This window comes from Erithacus rubecula (genome assembly GCF_903797595.1).
Source record: "Erithacus rubecula genome assembly, chromosome: 15".
Taxonomy (NCBI): Eukaryota; Metazoa; Chordata; class Aves; order Passeriformes; family Muscicapidae; genus Erithacus; species Erithacus rubecula.
The window spans coordinates 4,014,794-4,037,321 of record NC_136667.1 but is presented as its reverse complement, the minus strand read 5'-3'; the positions used below and the strand labels follow the sequence as shown (position 1 = coordinate 4,037,321).

Sequence of the window (22,528 nt, the reverse complement as noted above, 5' to 3'; positions counted from 1 at the left end):
CACAGCATTATTAACATTGAGAGCACCTGCTGTTTCCCAGGTAGCTGTCAGCTCAGCATAAGGAAAAAAGCTAATTATTTTAAGCAGGTCAGTCAGGAAGAAAACTGAAATTCTGTGTGGCAGTTAGAAATCTGTGCCCATTGACTTTATCTGGAATTGGCTGCTGCAGAAATATGTGGCTGATGGAGAATCTGTAAAAATACACAGTGCAAATATTTAACAGTGTCATCTTACTTGAAATTAAAGTATTGCATGCAAATCAGGTCCTTGATTTGCATTGGGATGAGGTTGAGAAAGATGGTGAGGAAAACAAGAAGAAGAAAAGAAAAAAATGAAAGGAAAGGAAAGGAAAGGAAAGGAAAGGAAAGGAAAGGAAAAGGAAAGGAAAGGAAAGGAAAGGAAAGGAAAGGAAAGGAAAGGAAAGGAAAGGAAAGGAAAGGAAAGGAAAGGAAAGGAAAAGGAAAGGAAAGGAAAGGAAAGGAAAGGAAAGGAAAGGAAAAAGAAAGGAAAGGAAAGGAAAGGAAAGGAAAGGAAAGGAAAGGAAAGGAAAGGAAAGGAAAGGAAAGGAAAGGAAAGGAAAGGAAAGGAAAGGAAAGGAAAGGAAAAAGGAAAGAAAAGAAAAGGAAAGAAAAGAAAAGAAAAGAAAAGAAAAGAAAAGAAAAGAAAAGAAAAGAAAAGAAAAGAAAAGAAAAGAAAAGAAAAGAAAAGAGAAAAGAGAAAAGAGGAGGTAGATATCATCTTTCTTGATATAACAACATTTTTCTGTGATAAAAGTGGATCATAATTACAGAAAACTTCTCAGAGAGTGGGTAAGTCATCCCAAGTAATTAAACTGTCATATATTCTGCATTTTTATAAAATATTTATAAATTTTAAAAGGCTGAAATTACACTTGGGAGCATGAAATCCCTTGGAATTCAAAAGCATTTAAATACTTCAGTGTATTTACTTATGTTGAAGAAACACTGCTAGATTAAAAAACTCAATAAATTCAACAAAAACATTAATTTTCTGTATTATGTGGTAACAAAAAAAGTTTTAATAGAGTGAAAAATTTTGCTTTTCCAGAATTGCATGCTCAGCTTTGGTACTTTATTTATTTTGAGGGATGCAGCAAGTTAGAAAATTTTCCTTTCCAAGAGTTACAATGGAATTTTTTTTGGGATGTCCCAGCCCTGGAAGTGTCCAAGGCCAGGCTGGGCTTGGGGTGACCTGGGACAGTGGAAGTGTCCCTGCCATGGCAGGGGTGGCACTGGGTGGGCTTTAAGGTCCCTTCCAATCAAAAATGTTCTGGGATTCTGGATTTATTTAGGAAAAACAATGATGGACAAGGATATGATCCCACAAACTTCTTATAAAACCAAACTGATTGAGAAATAAAAGCAAATATCTTAAAAAACATCAAGGAAAATCTACTTTTATTTTTTATTATCAGGTAATTCAAACCACTTTGTTCACCCTTGGGCCACTCAAATCCCTGGGACCACTCCCAGAATAAATATGGGATTATTCCATGTATTTTTGTGTCCATGACCAAACAAATCCACAGTGGTTGGTGGAACTGAAGAGCCCAATAACAAAGGAACTTTTTGATCTTTTTGAACAAAAGTTTGTGAGCCCAGCCCTGCCCTGGCTCTGTGAACCCAAAGATCCCTTGCAATGATCATTTGTCTGTTCCTGTGAACCTCCAGACACTCATGGGCTCAGCTTGGCTCTAATCCCAAAACTGGCTGGAGCAGAAATTCCTTGACTCCAGTAAACTCACTTTAGTAAGACTTTCATGGCTTTAGTAAAATTTTTAATGGCATTAATTCACATTTTCACTGCTTCAAGAGCTAAACTTGTACCTTAAACTATATAGACAAGCTTAAAGTTATAAACTATAACTATATAGACTATATATCTTAAATTATATAAACTACTTATAAAGTATTTATAACTATAAACTATATTAGACATATATTTTTGTTATGTAAATAATGTTCCTCTTAGAAAGAATAAACTTGTTTTTTTCCTTTCAAATGAATGACTGGAGCTTTTCAAATAGATTCTAGTCTGGATATCTTAGGGGCTCCAGCCTCAAAAGAGATGCAGATGAAAAAATTAAAATTAAAATTTATAAAAATTGAAAGAGATAAAGCAATAAAAAAATGATGAGCTGCATTGATTGCTGCCACACTGATTCCAGCTTGGGGTCAGGTTTTCCTTAGCACACAGCTCCTGGCATCCAGATTTGGTTTGGAAAAGGAGGGAGAGAGAAACAGAGCAGTGATGACAGGAATGAGCTGCTTAACATTCCCTGCACATTCCTGGGCAAACCCCTCCTGATCCCGGTGCTTTTCCTTCCATCAGCCCCTCCCGAGCAGCATTCCAGCACATCCCGGGATGCTGTCCCTGAAAACAGCTCGGGAAGGAGGAGCAGCAGCCTGAGGAAGGCATCAGACAGACAGATGGGCAGTTCTGGAACAGTGTCTGGGCAGCTCTTCTGGAAGGATGCAGATGGGTCTTTGCAGGAAATCTGGAGTGTTGATCATCCTCAAAAAATGGGGGTGCAAAGATCAAACAAACATCAAACCCAAAATCCTTTCCTTGAGTAGTCTAAGCACCACAAAGGGGAATTGCAGCAAAACAAAGGATCTTCTGCCACAGAACTCCCTGGAAAAGCTCTGACTGTCATCAGCTCTGTCAAAACCCTTTAGTGTTCCTTTTTGATAGCTCTTTTTGGAAGGAAAGAAGGAATTTCAGGCAGAAAATTATTCTGGTAGAGCAGCTCATCTCCTCAGTCAAACTTCTCTTTCTACATTGAGGATCTGACACTGTGACAAATCCCAAGCTGGAATTCTGAAACCTGCACAGGTGATTAATGACAGACTTTGCTTTGGTGGCACCTGGGGATCACAGCAGCAGCTGCAGCTCCTGGGCCACGAATTTGGGAGGGTGGGAGGGCTCTGTGCCCCTGGGAAGGTAAAATAGAGCCAGGGGATCTCATCCCCAGGGCGAGGAGAGAAGGTGATTTTCCTGTTTCCAGTGAACAATATATTAGATCAGCACTGAGACAGTGCAAATAATGATATCTTTGGGCATTAATTCCAGGTGTGGAGCTCCCAGAATTAAAGTCATGGGTGATGTCTAAAACCAGAATGATTTCAGGGGGGAGTTGCTTCACATTGACAAGAACTTTGCCAATTGTCCCATTCTCCTATTTCCCATGGATGGGAGAACTATCTGTTCATAACCAGCCCTAGACACAGAAATATTTGGTTTTGCCATTTAATAGAGTAAAAAGGCTATGCTCAATTTCTTTTCAGTCCTGCACTCCACAGATCTTCGAGACACAAAATCCCACTCAGTGTTAGACATTAACAGAATATGTAAAATTTGCTGGTTTCTCTCCTGGTACTCCCTGCATTATAGATTTTTATTAGCTCATTAATCTAGAGAACACACTGCTTTTGTGTCTTGGTTCAAAACACACTACCCAGTCTCTTTTTTACTTGAAGAAGTGCATATAATATTTTTTCCCTTTTTCTGTAATAAATATATCAGAAAAGATTGCCACTTCACACAGAGTACAGCTGTCTGCCCTGCCATGTGTTGATGCTTCTGAATTCAAAGGAAACTCCAGGCAATCCCTTGTGTTTCTTCATACATTTTATGATACCTCTAATCATAGAATAGATTTTATAGGAATTTCCATCACATCTCTCCCTCTTGATTCTATTTTTTCCTGGCTGATGTAATCTCACAGGCTTCATTTGCAGGGGAAAAGAAAGAGAAGAGCAAGAAATTATTCTGACACCTTTTTTTTTTTTTTTTTTCCATGTTTCTACCATTTGTGAGCCCTTCCTCTAATGGCTGTTACAAAATTAAAAGGCACAGTTAGGATGTGGAATCTGAGCTACACAATTTTCACTTCAGTTTTTGGAATTTTTAACCAACAGCTCCATTTTAAGTCTTCCATCAGGAGAAAATGGAAGAAAGCAATTAAGGGGGAGGAAAAAAAAAATGGAATAAAATGGTAACTAACTTGATTCCAGAAGAGTATTTGTTTATTTTACACAGAGTTTCAAGGGCTCGTTCCTCAGTACATTCTGTCTCAGAAGAGGGAGTGCTTCAAACACAGGAAGCAGCATCCCAGAATATTCCCTAAATGCAGCTGATGGGCACGTCCTCTTCCTAAAGTGCCTGGTTTTGCTCATCCTGAGTTCAGGAGCTGAATTCAGCTGAAGCTGAATCAACTCCTGCCATCTGCAGCTCGCCAAGGTTTTCAGAGATGCACCAAAGTCCAGCCCAGGTGGATTTCCCGTGACCAAGAGAGAACAGGACCTGGCAAAACCCCCTGGCTGCTCTGAGAGGTTTGAATGGATGAATTATAAATGGGCCCTGCACTTTGCAGAAGGGATGAGTGTCAGGAAAGAGGGAACAGGAGGCTCTGGGGAGAGGCTGGGGTCGATGAGAGCAGCAAAGGCGCTTTTAGGGGAGAGGCTGCAAAAAGGAACAACAACACAGGGCTCAGGAGGGTGAGCAATGCACAAAATAACTCCTCCCTGCTGAGAATCAGGGAAAAGTAGCTTCAAATCCCACAGAATAATTCTCAGGAACAGGGCTGGGTCCCTTGGATGCTTGTGTGTGTCCCTTTTAAAAGATGACAACTCCAGAGAAACAAATGAATGCATTTTGTATAGGTTTTCAAGATGTCTTTTCCTAAGTAGGAAAAGCTCCCAACTGCCACATAAATTTTCAATTCCAGAAGGAAAAAAGCCCCAGGTTTAGAAGCAACCTTCAGCATTATAATCCAGTTGTTAGCTTTTCTGGGAAAGCAGTGTTGTTTACTTCAGATACATCTGGTGCACTGCTGTGGTCAGTGGCTCCCACTGAGTGTCTACAGCATCTTCACTGGGGTGTTAATCCTTGAATTAATTTGGCTCAATTAGGAAAATCTACAATTCACATTGAATTTCACAAGTATGACCTGGCCAATTTTCAGAATATAAGCAGAGACTTTTTGTATGAGGAATTGCCTCTCCCACCAACAGGACTTCACTCCAAAGAAGTACCTGTGATTTAACACAATCCTTTGACATTTGGGTCATCTGCCTGAAAAATGAGGACTGGTTCTGCTTACCACTGAAATTCCCAGTCATCTCTTTACCAGTTTAGCAGATCTGGTCATTTTTACTGAGTTAATTTCCATCTCAAAAGAAGTCCTTTTTTCCCTGACTTTTTAAGCTCGTTCTGGCTGCTGGCAAGAATTCAGCAATTCTTCAGATATTAATGTTTATTTTAAAAATAAGTTTGTCCTTTAGGAAAAAAATAAAGGTACATGGGGCTCCTCAAACATTGTAGGTCTAAATGTTAAGTATGACAGTGGAGAGGCCTCTTTAGTTTTACACAGTTTAAATTTGAATTTGTTCATATGGGTTTTGACCAGTTAATTTGTCTTGACAGCTCTCAGGGTCACATTTAGTTTATCCCCATAGGTGCCATGTTCTCTAGAAGAATAAAATGCATTTGTCTCATCCAGTTGCCTTTGAGTTCCATGTTTCTGTGAGTAACTTCGAAATCATAAGAATTATGAGAATTGGATTAAATAAAATGTAAAATAGAATAAATAAAATGCCTGTATTTCCTTAAGGTCTTGCCTGAAAGATCCTCTGATGGGCAAAATGACCACTGAAAGTATCAAATGTTGGAACTTTCTGATTGCACCTATAAAGAAGAAATAGTTCTTCCTTTAGTTCACAACCAGTCTCAACCATTTTCATAGAAGTATTTACATTATGGTTATGTCTCTGTGTGGGAGGAGGCTCAATTTGGCTCAAATGATGATATTCCATCATTGGGGGACATCAAATTACTCTAAAGGAAGAAAATCAGGAAGCACATGAAGCAATAGCTCATTTTGTGTGGGCAGGAAGAATTAGCATTAGAGAGTATTGCTCTCTAAAAATGTATTGAATCCTAAACTAAGCTCTGAGGGCACAGAAAATCTTTGAGAAGAGAGTGTCTTTTAATGTCACAGCTGTTTGTAAAATGAAAGCAAATAATGAGTAGAGTTTCCTGAGCCCAGACACCTCCAGAAGTTTGTGACAGCAGAAAATGGGTGACTAGAACAGACTGGGGCCAGGCAGGAGCTTTGTGAAAATACATCCATACACTGATTAACACCAAACCAAACCAACCAGGAGCTGAGGCACCATTCCAAATGGCAGGGGATGTTTCCTGCCCTGGTGTGGGAGCCATCCTGGCTTTCTGCAGCCTCTGCTGTTGCTGTCAGCTGTGTGTTCCCTGGGACAGCAAACTGCACATCAGCACATGCAAATCACTCACAGCCCTCTCCCTCCACAGAGGAATGTTCAGAGAGTTGTCTCTCTCAATAGCAGGCATCTCCAGCTGCCAAGAGGTCTGCTATTGTACCAAAATTCAAAGAATTCAGTGTCTGCAAAGAAGGAGCTGGTGGGTTTGCACGTGAGTGGCAGTGACAGTGGGAAATACAGTCAGGCTATAGCATAAATTTGAATTATATGATGAAAAAGGGTTTATCTCACAGCTCTTCCAACAGTTTTCTTTAAAATGCTCCTGGAGCCCAGGCAGGTGTTTCCATCTGTAGGTAAGAAAAGATGTAAATGGTTTTTAGATGCAAAAGTCCCCTGAAACTTTGAGGATCTCAGGGTGTTGCTCACACAGCAAACATGAACTTCAGCTCAGGTTCCCCCACAAAGTGAACACCTTTCCCTTTGAGGCTGCAAGCAAAAGTCAGTGCACTTAGGGAAGGACAATCAGTTCACATCAAGATCACTGCAGCAAGCAAACCATCAGCCCATGTGTTTTCAGGGGAAAAAAAGACACTACAGAGGAGAAAGGTATCTGGCATTTTTCCAGAAAAATGAAGGTAGCAAACCTTTTTATATCTGTCCAGAAAAAGAAGAATATTAAATAATTATTTAGAATAATTAAGGAGAAGCCAATGCTTAATGAACAACTGTGAAAGGTGGGGATCTCAGTGACACAGTAATCAATAAAACACTGAAGGAGAAGCACAGAAAAAGCAAGATTAGGTCATGGGGGTGAGATCTTGGCTGTGCACCTGGGGGATTCTAACAGGATCATGTTTGCAGATGGAAAAGAACAGACAGAAGGTTATGCACTGAAAGTCTAGATTTGTACTGCTGCATTAAATTCTCAGCCCAGAACTGGGAAAAGAATGATTTAGCTGATACTGAGGGCAGCCAGAGACAACTGTAGTTAATAAAAACCATAACAGCAGCTGGCAATATCTGCCTTCATTGATTGGTAACTTCTATCAGGACAGAAGCCTCCCAGCCTTTCCCACTGTTTCACAGGAGAAGCTTTCCCAACTCAACCTCTCAGGAATGACCCAAAGCTGACTCAAAATGGATATATTCTATTTCCAACAGGCACACTAATTGACATGAAACCTTTCAAATGGGAGGCAGAGTGTTAAAAAACACATCAGTGTTTTGGGGATCCACATTCCATATAAAAATTCCATAAATACCTACTGGGTTACAGCAGCTGAAGGACACTCAGGGATTCTGAGATCTTTTCCCACCTCGATGACACAGTTTGGACAAGCAGCTGCAAATCTTCAGGATCTGCTCCTGTGGAAGGTCAGTTCTGAAAATTCCCTGGATCTGTTTAGACAGTCTAATTAGTAGGGGTTGAACCTGAAGATTTTGACAGTCTGTGTAAGGAAAAGCCACCACCTGGAAATGTGGTGGGGAAAGGATGAATAAGCTTTGAAAGGAGATAAAGAAACTTGATAAATCCACCTGTTGGTGCCTCTCACAGTGCCACTGAAACACCCTGAATTCCACATCCAACCCTGGGCTCAGATCCTAATGCATTTAGATGATCTTGGAATTTGTTTAGTTCTTCTAATGAATCTTCAGGCTTGAGGACTCTTTACAAGTTTTGCATCCAGTGTCCATCGTAACACTGGCAGTGAGGAGCATTTAATGAATCCAAGGGAAAGGTCTGTGCTGTGAGTTTGGCAGCATTTCTGCACCAGGCTGAGGTGAGCTGATGGGTGGTACTCACCTATCAGCATTAAATTCCCATAAATCTGTCCATACAATCCTTGTGGAAAATGTTAACATTGCACAAATCCTGATTTTAAAGGCTCATTTGTTTATTTGGTGTTTGCTTTCCTTTCAAACACAGTTTTGTTTTGGTTCTCTCAGGCTTTTAGAAAGAATATATCCCTCTGCAAATAGAATTATTTTAAATATGCTTGGCTCCAATAAACTATTTTTTAATGGTTCTATTGCATGATGTAGCCTAACACTGAGCTGCTCTCAGAAATTCAATCAATGTACTCAGGTATTCAGGCCTTAAACATCCAATATCCTGAGCACACAGAAACAGTTCAGGGCAGAAAAGAGCCTGAAGATTATGATCCACTTCTCCCTGCAGCCTCCAGAAAGCTGCTTGGAAAAAGACTCCAGAGCCTCTTTGATCTCCAATACACAGAGAAAGGTGTGAGGGGAGGGTTCTGAAAAACTCTGGGTTTTCATTACCACCTCCAGCTCTTTTAGCAAGAGCTGCAGCACTTGTCACTGATTAAATAACATACTTGGTCACTTAGTTAATTGCTTGGGTCTCCAAGAAAAACAAAATCACTTGAGCAAACCTTGCTGCTGATTTTTACATGGCTGTGAGGTACATGATAGTGGATTTAAAACATGATTTTCTTTAAATGCCAAGGTGGCATCAAGAGAAGACACTTTAAATGTATAAATCTGAATAGTTACAGCCTCAGCATGCTTCTCCTCAAGATCTCCATTCCTAAACAACCTAATCATGTGAACAAGCTCCATGCATTTTGCTGTGCTGAAATATTCTGTGTAGGATATGGGAAATACAAGTACATTTCTAACACATAATGCTGTTTGGAAACTGGATCTCTCCAGAGGCAATTCCTGACTTCTTAATTTCATGTTCCTATTTAGATTAAATATCAGGGAGGAATCTTTCCCTGAGAGGGAGGTGAGGCTCTAGACAAGGGTGTCCAGAGAAGCTGTGGCTGCCCCTGGATCCCTGGAAATGCCCAAGGCCAGGCTGGACAGGGCTTGGAGCAACCTGGAACAGTGGAAAGTGACCCTGCTCATGGCAGGGGGTGGGATGAGATGATCTCCAAAGTCCCTTCTACCCCAAAGCATCCTTGGGTGCAGGGCCAAGGCAGGAAATTTCAGGTCTGTGTATACATCTGTACTATTATACACATCTGGATATCAATGTGCACATTTATACCTTAGCAGAAAGAATGCCAGCAAAGTGAGAGAGGCCAAACTGTGCCCAAAATGAGTGTCAAGAGCAGTGCCATGGATGGCTGCTGGGATGGGAGCCTGGGGCTGGGATGAGCCATGAACACACCCAGGGAATGTGAGACCTTTGTAAGGCTGTGCCATGTCCATGTCCCTCTGTCTGTGTGCTGCACCCATCACAGGTGACAGACCCTGCTCAGGATGCTTTTGGTGCCTGGAGAGGCTCCCTGGAACAGAGGATGGAATAAAACAGAGTTAAAGGAATAAATCATGGATTTATTAAAAGCCTTCAAAGGATTCACCTTGGGCAGAGCAAGAGCCTGGCTGAGGTTACACCCAAAATGGACTCAGAGTCACAAGTTTCACACTTTTATAAATTCTGGTCCATTTCCATTCTGGGTTCATTGTCCCATCCCAGCTCCAGGCTCTGCACTCCCACCCTCCCAGATTCTCTCCTCAATTCTCTGTTTGCACTTTTTGGGGCTGGAGCTGCAGCGTGTCCTTGGGTCTGGGCTGGACAAGGATTGTTTTGTGTGCCTGAGCTGGGAGGAGAACTTGGAACACTTTACATGAAGTTCAGAGTTATACACTAATGCAGTGCAGAATGTGGAAAATGCAAAATCCAAGATTTAAGGCATCACCATCCCCCCAGGGGGTTTCCCCTGACAGTGGGTGAGGCAGGACAAACAGATGCAGCCCTGAGCACAGATCTGTGCAAAGACTGAGGGAGATGCTGCTGCTGTTCTCCAGCTTTTGATGAGGAGCTGCTGAAAGCAGAGTTGTCACTCACCTCCTTTGCCTCTTTAGTTTCTAAAATTGAGCACAGATTGAGTAAGAACTGGCTGTTAAACACAAAACAGACCCCACAATCTCTTCTGACCTCATCCACACCTTGATTTCCTACTCTAATGTTCTTCCCAACAGCTTTATGTGCCTTCTGCCAAAAGGAACAGCTCACTGGAGGACTTGCAATTCCTCCCTTGGGTGTTATTAACTAAAAAAATACCTGTATTCAGCCCCAGGATGTTTGAAGTGTGTCTGTTTATTCATATATCATATACAAATAACTGTAATTATGTACTGTCCTAAGAGAATGTGATGGAATAAAATACCAAACTACATTTTGAATTCTTCATTTGTTGTCAATTTTTGTGTGTGTAATTTTCTAAAAAATGATGAGGTATATTCAAGTTTAAGCCATATTACTTTTAAGCTGTTGAGGGAAGGACTAGTCCATTATTTCCCACTCCTTTCCTAGTCCCTTACAATCCTTATTCACTGCAGTCAGGCCTTGGTGAGAAATAGCTCTGCAGAAAGTAAAAGCTTCTCATTTTCTTTGATTCCATCTGCAGGTTGGCAGCTTAGTTTCATCCAATATTTCAATCCCACTGTATAGCTCAGATAAATTTCACTCAGGTTCATTCTGTGCCACTTTTGCTTCACCAACAAGTTCTTGCTTCCAAAACAGTATTTTTTTTTCCTTAAAAAGAAATTAAATATACTTTAAACACCACAATTTAAAAGAGGGTCATGTAGAAAACCACAATTTTAAAAAGTGATTTGGGTATTAATAACAAGACCTGAATGTTTATTTAACTGTAACCTGTAGTATAAATGTTCCAGGAGTGAGTCATCCTTTGAGTTCTTGCCAAGAATGACGTGAGTAAATATCTCCCAAAGCCAGCTCTTTTCCAGCAGACCATTGTTAACTGGCATTTGATGTATTACAGCAGCATCCATCACAGCTCTTCAGATAAGGCTCAGTCAGGAGCCCACTCATATTTGTTATTTTGCTTTCTCCTCCCCTTTTTTCAGACCATCTCATTCAGCTTTGTTTACAAACTGGAGCACTTGACCCGAAATAAAATAGTGGCACAAAATTTCAGGCAAATTCTTTGTTCTATATCTATCTATATATCTATATCTAATCTATATATCTATAATCGATTATCTATATCTATCTATCTATCTATCTATCTATCTATCTATCTATCTATGTCTATATCTGTATCTATATAATCTATATCTATATCTATATATCTATATCTATATATCTATATCTATCTATATCTATATCTATACCTATATCTATGTAATCTATATATGTATCTATATCTATATAATATATATCTATATCTATATTTTATATATAATATATATCTATATCTATATAATATATATCTATATCTGTATCTATCTCCAGCTTGGGTGTCCATGGTTTAGCTTTTCCCAGCCTGTGTTTCTGTGCTGGTGAGAGTGTGTATCTGTGAATGCTACAGACATTAAAAACATGTTTAATTTATATTTAAGAGCCAGAAGATGATTCAGAACTATCTGAACAACTGTTCTTGGAAGGATTTGGTTTCCAGGAGCTACTCCTGGGGTGGGGTTTAAACCAAGGTCTAAGACACCAGGCTAGTAATTCACAGAGTTTTTTGGGGCAAAATGACTGGAGCTGCATGTTTTGAGTTCTGTGCATTACATGGCAGCAAAAAAGCCACATCCCTGAAAATATTCACTGAATTTCTCAAAGATTTTCTAAATGCATAATTTCTGGAAGGCTTCAGTTACACCCTCAATATTCCCAGCATTTTGTAGGCAATACAGTGCTCAAGGAATTTTTGGGGTAAAATATTGGTACAATATCACTAAAAATATTTGCTAACAAACTGAAGGCAAGACCTTTGCAATTTAGCTTCATGATCATAATATATTATCTAATATAGAAACAGAGTGATCAAAAACAAGCTAGTTTTTATTTTACTCTAATTTTTTTAATTTTTATTTTATTTTAATCATTAAACTGGCAGCAGAATGGCTGCAAACACACGTGAAAAAGAGAGTGTTTAAATCTTGCATGTGGTTCCTCTGAAATTCTGCTGCTATTTCCTAAGAGAGAGAGAGCTGGTAAATCCTGCCAAATGCTGCAAACCACCATGTCAAGTTCCTCAATCCCCCAGTTACTCCAGCAGGTTTTCAGATCTTTGGGCACCAGACAAGGAGCTCTTCTTTGAATCTCCAAAGAGAATAACTCTGCAGCAGAGATGTGCCTTGAAGCTGGAACATTTATTCATGGATCAATGGGTGGCATTGCTTGAGAGGAGCCAGCAGCCTTGCAGTCTTATTCCTGTCAGTGTGTTTTGATGTTAGGCTGGAGGAGATTTGTCTAACACTTGAAAGGAGTCTTGGGATGAAGGGGGAAAAAAAAAGGGAAATGAGATCAAAAAAAGGCCTGATTATACAGTGTTTAAATAGCAGCTTCCAGGGCATATCTAGCAGTTTTGAACTATTAATCTTTAATTTTTTTTTTTTTTTTTTTTTTTTTTTTTTTTTTTTTTTTTTTGGTGCAAGTAAAAAGATTATGCTTCTAAACAAACAAGTAATGGTCCAAATGTGCAGGGTGGAGGTCTGAGAGGTGAGCTGCTATTTACATTTACATGTAGGGGGGGGAAAAAGGGCTGTTTCAAAGGAAAACCATCACATTGGCCCAGATTACATCCTGGTCAGAGCTACAAGTTATTCCTTTCTATAGGGGAAACATTGTCTGCATGCAATTTTTTTAAAATTATTATTCTGCTACAGAAAAAGGGAAATGGAACTCAAGTGTGAGCACTTTTACAAGAAAAGAAGCTGCTCACAGCAGCAGAAGTGAAAAGTGTGCTAAAATCATGCTCAGGGCTGAGATTGATCCATCAGTGCAGAAGCTGCTTTTGAGTGGGAGCACGTGCCTGCATTCCTGGCAGCTTTTTATATAATTTATCATTTAATGATTTTTTTCGTTATTTATTATTTAATATGATTTATAGCAGGATGTTTTTGGTGGGAAGAAGTGTATAACCAATAACTGGTCAGCTTTGGCCTGCAGGCACTCACTGGTGATGGGTCTGAGTGAGATTCAAACATTGCTCCAAAAATATCTCCAGGTTTTGCTGGGCAGAAAATCTTCCAATGCAACCTAAGGCTGTGCCTGTGCTGCTCAGGGAAATTCTCCTGGAGCTGAAATCTGCACAAATTGTGGTGCTAACATGGGCAAATCAACACTTTAGCACTGCAAAGAGCTTTGTTGGTTGTATCCACTTCTGACCATGGACATATTGTTTTTCCAAGACCACTCTTGGCTTTTTTAGTTATTTTTAAAATGTTTTAATGTTGGTTTTAGCATTTAGGAAAGAATCAGTGTAATGTAAATTAATCAAGTGCCTGTACTGAAAACTGCAGAACAGAGCACTGAAATCCAAAATATTTTCAGATAAATCTGCAGAAAGCAAAGTGAGCCAACCCACCATAACAAGATTGGTTCTCTTGTTCCAGACAGGTTTTCAGCTCAGTCATTTTATTTCATTTCAAGGTTTCATTGCAGACACCAGGGCAACCATTTCCAGAAACACACCTGCTCTGACATACAGATGTGGGGAATTAGGAGTTCATTTCTTTATCCCTGAACTTCTCTACACTTGAAGCACAGGAAGGTTTGATTAGCTTGCAGTGGTCCAAAACCAGTTTTACATATTTCCTATGGATTGATCTCTGGGGACTAATTCCACTTTTTTTTAACCAGGAAGTCACTGTGTTCCTCCCTGGGAACTTTTTCCTCAGCCCTAAAGAATGATTTCCAGATCAGAGGTTGGCAGTAATGTTGTTCCAGTTCTTGCTGGTGTGAACAAAGAAGATATTTGGTATCTCATGAGGAATTAAAAATTAATTTGAACAGCACAATTGTAATAAGTTTCTCTTTATTTGCTTAGCATGTTTTTGCAGTCATATCAAACAATCAAAAAGATATTTTAATTATTCAAGAATAATGCTGAGCGAGTCAATCAAACCTAGATTTGAAAACCTACTTTTATTTTGGTTTTTTTTTTCCTATTTTAAGAAATTAATTAATCCAGTGATTGGCATGCAGAGTTTAGTACTTAGTAAAACTTGGTAGTTTTACACCACAAACAGTTACATCCCATTTCTTCCCTCCTGGTAAATCAGGAGCATCACAGGAATTCAACACATCAAACTGAGCTTTGTCAAGGGGGCTCTGAATGACAGATGCTGACCTATATATTCCTGAAAGATCTCTAAAACTTGCTCCCAGTTAGGAGATGGTGGTGATGCCTTAATGGCTTTGTGATTCCAGGAGTTATTCATGCTCCAGTTTTTCCCTCTGTGTTGATGCCAGCACAAGAATTCTCTGAAGGGGCTTTGGAACAACAAAATTGCTGTAAATGGAGGTGTGTGTGTGAAGCAGAGCTGTTACAAGACCTGAAATAAGAATAAATGCACATTTTAAATCTATATATTTCAATTTTTAACAGCTATAATCAGAGGGAACTCAAAATTTCACTTCTCATGGATTGTGGTATTTCCTCTCTAATTATATTCAATTAACAAGGGGAAGGGTTGAGTTTGGAGGAGTTATGCAATTGTTCCTGTTGCTATTTTTATTGACATAATTACAGAGAAATTCTAAATGAAACATAACTTTTCCCTATTTTTTTTTTTTACTTTCAGCTGTTTATTTGACTAAATTTTCAGTTCACCTTTAGAGGGGCTTGAAACCAAACAAAAAAAATGCAAATTTTAAAGCACATTTCCAATGGTTGCAGACTGTCTCCAATCTGAAAGGCTACAAAGCAGATATTTGCTCATTTTAAAGCATTTTCTGAGGGCAGATTTATCCAGAACATAAAATATGAATTAAAAATTTTGCTAAGATATGCAGAATATCAAACAGAAATGTTCCATTCCTCCATATTTTTTTAATTCCAGCCATTTTTTGGCAAAGCTGTGGAAAGCTGCTGTTTTATTAAGGAAAGCAAATTACTTGGCCAGCTGTTGAAGGAAAAACAAATAGCAATTAATATTGTTTATAAGCTGTTTTTATAGTGCTAAAATTCTGAAATCAGTCTTGCTGAAAATATTGCTGGCTGAGTAAGATTTTTTGATTTTATTAGCTAAGAGAGATTCATATATTTTCATTATAACCTGAGTTCATGAATAGTATGTGGAATCAGAATAAAGGAAAATAAACTTATCAGCTATTACAAGTTTTATAGATGTTGGGATAGCAAGCTTCTCAGTCTGTAAAAACAACATATTTTGAGGTACATGTATATTTATTTACTATACCTATTCATTTTAGAATAAAAAATTATGGGATGTTAAGTGTGTCTATGCAGAATTTTATCATTGGCCATGTTAATGGAAATCATTGAGTACCCTGTGAAAATATAGACATTAAATATTTATATTTTTGTGTGAATTTCTTTGACTAAAAGAAGAATAAAATGGTTGTGAAAATGGATTAATTGAAGGAAAAATTATTTCATCTTTTGGGAATATGTAAGTGACACAATGCTGTGCTTTCACACAACAAAATACTTCAATTATTAAATTATGAATTAATACAGAGCAGTGCAGGGCATTCACAGTCCAGACATTCCTTTGGTTTCAGTCAAAGTATGAGAACTGCAAAGGGGAATACTTTTAAAAAGTCATTCCTAAGATGATGAATACATTTATATTTAATTCTGCATAATTGCAGCAACTTGTAGTCACTGATAGAATAATTTACAATTTATTGGGCCCTTTGGAAGGGGTTTGTGGATTGGAAGCCCCTGAGCTTCTCCTTTTGAAAGGGAGAAAATCCCAAATTTCTGGGCTTGGAAAACTTGTTAGATTGCAAGAAACTAGAAGATCCTGATTATTTGGGGGGGATCCACACAGACATGGGGAATTGGGATCAGATAAAATGATAAAAATGGAGGAATAAACAGCTTTTTACAAGGTTAAAAGAGATTTAGGAGTGAAATAGCAGCAGTGCAGGGAGCTTTGGCATCTCCTCAAAGGCAGAGGAGGAGAGGGGTCCTGTGGAATGGATTTTCCTGCTGCATTAAACCATTTTGGCCAGCAGACATCTGCAGCCAATTTTGGCAAATTCTGCTGGCATTTGGTTCCAGACCTGAAGGATTCTGCTGGACATGATTTTTAATGCACAAGCTGTAAAAAAAAAATTATACATTGGAGGATTCCATATTTATGTTTATGCCACATTTGCCTCCAAACTGAGGAGCAGGATGTGTAGTTCAGCCAGTGCATCATTAGATATTATTTTGCTTTTTTCTGTGCTGGCACAGACATGGAGCTGAGCCTTGGTGGGTTTGAACAGAGGAAATTCCTCCTTTTCCTGCTGTTATTGGCTGGTTTTGGAGGGTTTCAGGGGGCTTTGTCTGTGTTTTAAAAGCTGGTTTGGATCAGCCTCAGGGATGTGGTACAAGGTTTCAGCTGATGACAGTTTTGGATCCCTGAGAGGAGGGAAATGCATCAGGAAGTGTCAATAATGAGTTTGCCAATGCCAGAGCAGGAAGCTGATTCTCAGGTTGATGAACCCACTTCTACCCAAAGTTTGGTGATAAATCCTGAATTCCTGTTAATTATGATGTGCTAATGATGAAATCCTCCTATCAGATCATCTGGAGGAGCCTCAGCTGGGAGAGAAATGAAGGTTTGGCTTTTCTCAGGTGCAGAATTTGTTTCCTTTATGTGGCTCCACCTTGATAAATTAAAGCAGCTCCCTTTTTAGGGGAGTGTGAAACATGGTTTTGTTTTGGTTGTTGCTGGAGCTGCTCACCTCTACCAGAGCTTTTATCAGCTTGGAGTACCATCCCCTAAACATTTGTATTGTAGAAATGTTAGTTTTTAAGCACAAAGCTACTTCTGGTACTGATGAGGATATTTGTAAAGCAGTTCCAGATTTTTTTTTTTTTAGTAATACTTTTTTAAAAGCCCTGTTTAATTCTGTAGAGCACAGTATGTTCATGATCATAAAAACTGTGTCAGTGAGTTTGGGACCACTGGGGAATGTGTTTTGTTTTCTGTGGATGCTCAGCTGGACTCACAAACAGGAGTTTGGTTCCTGCGATGCTTACAGAAAAAAACAGGTATGTTATATCAAATATTCCATGCAATATTCACTGAATTTTTCTATTTCATTTGCTTTCAGATATGTTTGGTACTCCCAGCTATCAAACCAAGTATAAAGTAACTCAGGAATATTCTGGATAAACTATGAAAATATCAGATTATTTTTGGCCACAATATCAGAGCTGTGTTCTTCTATATGGCCTGGATGGAGATGAGTAATTTTAATGTATACAAACAAAACATAATTTATTCTTCTTTACAGTTCTAAAAGTTTTTTCAATGTCTGTATTTTTTTATATTTTTTCATGCCATAGCATAAGCCACTGCAGAAGTCTGTTCTGAGATTTCTGAGGTGTGAAATGGGTAAAAGCTCCTGGTCACTGTGGTTTAGGCAGCTCTATACTAATTATATATGTGTTATACTCAATGAAGAAACAAGCCTGAACAATACAGAAAATAATTCATTGTTGCAATTTTAAAAACACCTAAACTCTGTTCTCTGTGCAAAGAAAGTTCTCTCTGGTTTGTTCAGTGCCAGTGTGACATTAATTAATGAGCTGTTCCCCATCACTGCTGAGCATGGATTTGTGAGGTCCCTTCTCTTGATCATACATGGCAACTCTGCTGCTACTGAAACCCAGTGGTTTCAGAGAAGATATTTTAAATGACAACTCTAGAAATGTAAATTTTGTTGAAAATGCCAGATTTCCAAGCAGACTGACTGTTGCCTTAATGAGAATTCAGGATTTCATTTCACCCTGGGCTCTATCCCTGCCCAGAACCCCCTTTCACCCTCCAGTTCTGTGTTTTGGGTTTTATTTTCCGTTAAGGCACTCAGTGGGGAAGATTTTGGGTTCATATCAGAGTCAGTAGTAAGAAATTTTGATTGCTATATGAAATACTTGGCTACTCACCTTCTCAGGTATTCACCACTATTATTTTACATTCCATTACGGAAGTTTTATTGTGAAATTTTACTTTAATATTTTGGATTAATCTTGGGTTTGTGTGCATGGAGGGAAGGGGATTAAAGCTCTGATTTGTTGCTGAGCTCAGTGGTGCTTAGGCAAGGTCAGCTGTAAACACTTCCATAATCTCCTGCAGTTTCCTTCTCTGGGACACCACAGCCCCTTCCTCACTTCATTATTTGGGAAAACCCCTTTGGAAGGTCTGGACCCCAATGCCAACATCACCATGAACATCAAAATGACCTTTGGCTGAGCCCTGAGGCATCTGATTCTGTCACTGCAGCTGGTTTTGCTGGTCCTGCTTTAATTCATCAAACTCTTCGATTGTCCTAAGAGAACTCTGAAAGTTTCACCTACTCTGAGCTTGTTCTGCTTGGGAAATTTACCTTCTGTACTCAGTGGGACCAAATACAGAAAATAAAGATATTAGACACTGTATTCAGTCCCTAGCAAAACTGCCTGCAGATGTGCAGTTTGGGCTTTTGGGGTTTCCTATTCATTGTTTCATTTTTATCTTGTTGGCAAATGTGAAAAATCAACCCCTTTAGCACCAAGTCCATGCATTTGAAATTAGAGTACAAAGAAGCTGCAGTAATGAGACTTTGAGATTGAATTTATAACTGGGAGTGGTCACAGGATTCATTAAAAGGCAATAAATGAGCACCCTCTACAGCTTTTTATAATTTTTTTTAGACAATATGGATTTATTGCAAATAATTTCTGCCTATGAAGTTTGGATTTGGGTTGGTTTTAATTTTAGTATTTTACAGCCTGAATAAAGCCAGCATTGCTTGTTTTTATATGCTCATGCTTATAGGGGTGACTTCTACAGATGAGGAGATTTCAGGAGGAGATGATGGTTATTGATGCTTTAATTAAGGAGCTAGGTAGTAAATGGCTTTCTCACATACAAAGAGTTAGTTGCTTTCACACAGTAGTAAACTTAATAGGTATTATTTAATTTAATTGAATAATTAGTTCCATAATTCAAACTCCAAGTTTAGCTGTTGGACCAGAGTGCAGCAATATTCCATTTTTGTCATAGTTAGTACTTACTGTAACACAGAAATTTTCAACATACACACAAAAACCTCTGCTGAAAAGGCAAGATTATCATTTTCCCACTCAATGAACACACAGTTTAATACACACTCAGATAAATCTAACAGAAGTGAGATTAATTAAATTCAGTTTAATCCAATTCAATAGGTCCCCATCTCCCTGACTGTGGGGTAACAACCCTGTGCCCTCCTCCTCTTTCTGCAGGGTCAATTTTAAGCAGCATCACATCATTAATCCTGTTTATATCCCAGTTCCAGATGGGTCAGGAATCCTGCAAGGAAGGCAGAGACCTCTGAATGATTTTGCTGATGAAGGGGGAAAAGTTGCACAGAATCTCTTTTTGCCAGAGATGTGACTTGCCTTGCCTGGTTCTGCTTGTCAGCCTGATTTCTGCAGGATTCCTGCAGCCCTAATTACAGCAAAGGCAACATGCTCTTAAGAGCTCTGAATTCTGTAAAATTTTCTACTGCGTCAGCAAATGAAAATTCAAGTCACAGTCTGTCTTTAAATATCAAGCTCCAGCTCTAACATGATAAGAAAAGGGCCCTAAAACTGCATCATTCTAAATACTGGATTTGTGGTAATCCCATTTTAAAAACCCAAGAAAAACAACAAAACAAAAAAACCCCCAGAAACAAGAAAGTAAACAAACCCCAAAGCCAACTCCTTCACCCCCAAAAACTCTGGTTTGCAGTTCTGGATTCTTGAAACTGCTGATCATCATTTTGCTTCAGCTTAAAAGTGGGAAAACAAGAATGTTCCAAGGAACTTAGAAGCAATCCACACTATATTGGGAAGCAATGCAGAGAGCATTATTATTGTAATTCCAAGAGGATCTGAACTCCACACACACACACTTCAGCACTATGATAATTTCTAAATCTTGCTCTGTTATTATTTTTCCATTCCCCTCCTCCTCCATTCATTTCTTTTAAAGATCAACTTCAGTGTCCAGTTAGCATATTTTTCTTTATAAATTTAAAATACACTGAGAAAAATCCCAAAACTTCTCCAGTAATCAAAGCTGGGGGATTTTCCAGCTGTGTTTTTCAGCCATGCTCTTTCCATTATGTGTTTTTTGTGATTATTCCAGATTTTCTGGCTCTTTCCCCCTCTGTCCATGGAGGGCTCTGCTGGACAGTGCTGAGTCTCAGAACCCCAGTGTGAAGTCACTGAGCTCCTAGTTTGACAACTGAATCCTATAAAAACATTTCATGGATTCCACACTTACAGAATCCATCTTTATGTTTTTTTCCTCAGCAGTGATTTTTTTCTTTTCAGACATGCTTTCATTTTAAAAGCAAAAACCCCCCAAATCCTCCCCTTGCTTTGGTGAATAACTGAATTTGTGGGGAAGGGAATGCAATCAGAGCTTTCTGTGAGGTTTTTGGGATGCAATCAGGGCGAGCCCAGATTGTTTCCTAGAGGTGAAGTTTTGCATAATGTCTCCACAGCATTATTACTCCACCAGGAATCCCCTGGCTTTCCTTTGGAAGTTAATTAGAGTCTGTGCAGGGAATGAGTCAGACAGAATTGTGTGGCTGAGAGTGTGTGTTGATTACAGCACTGAAATCATCCTAATGGCTTCTCTGTCTGTTGCTAAAAGCAATTACTGGCTGGTAAATTTTTAAGCTGTGAAATGTAATTTTAAGAAATACTTTGCTTAAAATAACATTATGAAAATAATATACACAAAGAAGTGGTGGCCTTCACACTCTGCTGTGTTTTCAGCTGAGAGGTTTTTTTGGAGACAGTGACTCCAGGACCTGCATTTGGGAGAGACCTTTTGGGAAAATATGAAAACAAATTCAGTGAATTGAAAACTCTGTGGAGCTGAAAGTGCTTTATAATGCTACAGACGGCAGAAATTGGTTTGAAATATTTGTAAAAGTGAAGGACATGCCTTTTAAAGATCTGAGCATGAAGGTGTTCATTCCCTCTCCTACTGAGCCTTTTGACTCATGTATTTTGCCTTCCATGAAAATGAATAAATTCAGGGTTGAAGCGAACCAGGCGTGAAAAAACAGATTTTTTTCTTTTTCTTCTTTTTTGCTATTCCCTTTCTTTCCATCTGAGAAAGCCAAGCAAAGCCTTTTCAGACTCTGGATGGCTGACTTGCAGGAGCTCTCAACAGGAGATTGTGATGGAAAGCTGAGCATGGGAGACTTTGGTGCTTTTCTCACAGGATGCCATGGATTTTACAGGCAGATAGGGACAATCTTCCTAGGAAGATTTCACTCACATTAATAATCCTTGAATACTGATGTGGTGGCTATAGGGCTCCCCCAGATCCTATCAGAGCATATATTATCCCACTGGTGCCTGTGTATTTTACTTTCCACTGTGTAGTGATTACTTTTCAATTTTTTCAGTTAATTCCTTTTATAGATTAGCTGTGGTTCAATAAAGTGACATTTATGAGTATGTTATCATAATTTCTTTTTGTGTATTGTCCTGGTTTGAAGGACAGGTTTCTGCCAATAAAGGCAGAAGCTTCTCTTTGAAATGGAGAATGGAAAACCCCTTCCTCCAAATTATTATTATTATAATTTTGAAATTAAGGGGCTCTCAGGCAAAGATATGGGCATTAGGAATAACAATTCTTTATTGGGAAAATTAAAATAGAAATACAATATTACAAAGAACAATCCCAAAACACTGCCAGAGTCAGAATCCAAGCTGACACCCGTCAGTCAGTCAGGGTGTTGGCAGCAGTCCCATTCCATGGTGGCTGCATCCTCCTGCAGTGGCAGATGTGGTTCAGCTGGAGCAGTGCCCCTATAGAAGGTGCAGTTTTCTCTGAAGGTCCAGGGGTGATGTGGAAAGGTCCGGCTTTCCTCTGGAATCCAGTGGATTCCTAAATCTCAGTTTTTCTCTGGGTAGGAAAGGCTTGGCTCCTCCCCTGGCTGGAGCATTTCCCAGTGGGATGATGGAATTTTATCAGTCATGCACTGGGACTGAATGGGCCAGCAGCAGATGATATCTCCTGGAGGGAGGATGGGCTGTGGAAAGATAAAGATGATTGCCCCAGCTGGTTTAAAGATGGCCCATTAGCAGATAATATGTGCCAGGAGATCAGGGTCACTGCCCCACCCAGTTTTTAACAATGGCCCATAAACAGGAGATATCTCCCACAGGGATAAGAATCGCTGCCACACCCAGTTTTTAACAATGGCCCATTAACAGGAGATATCTCCCACAGGGATAAGAATCGCTGCCCCACCCAGTTTGTAACAATGGCCCATTAACAGGAGATATCTCCCACAGGGATAAGAATTGCTGCCACACCCAGTTTTT

General features: G+C 39.2%; 2 protein-coding genes across 2 annotated transcripts in view; both read left to right on the top strand.

The window, feature by feature from the left end:
• The window catches only part of LOC306808623 (connector enhancer of kinase suppressor of ras 2-like), a gene marked incomplete at its 5' end in the record, with an annotated part of 175,918 nt that overhangs the window by 32,358 nt on the left and 121,032 nt on the right, over nucleotides 1-22,528 (top strand). Inside the window, one exon of the mRNA XM_079319342.1 lies at nucleotides 17,082-17,218. Within this exon, the coding sequence (XP_079175468.1) occupies nucleotides 17,082-17,218 (137 nt within the window). The remainder of the gene's footprint in view (nucleotides 1-17,081; nucleotides 17,219-22,528) is intronic.
• The window catches only part of LOC306808552 (sodium/hydrogen exchanger 2-like), a 516,475-nt gene that overhangs the window by 434,257 nt on the left and 59,690 nt on the right, over nucleotides 1-22,528 (top strand). The window lies entirely within an intron of this gene.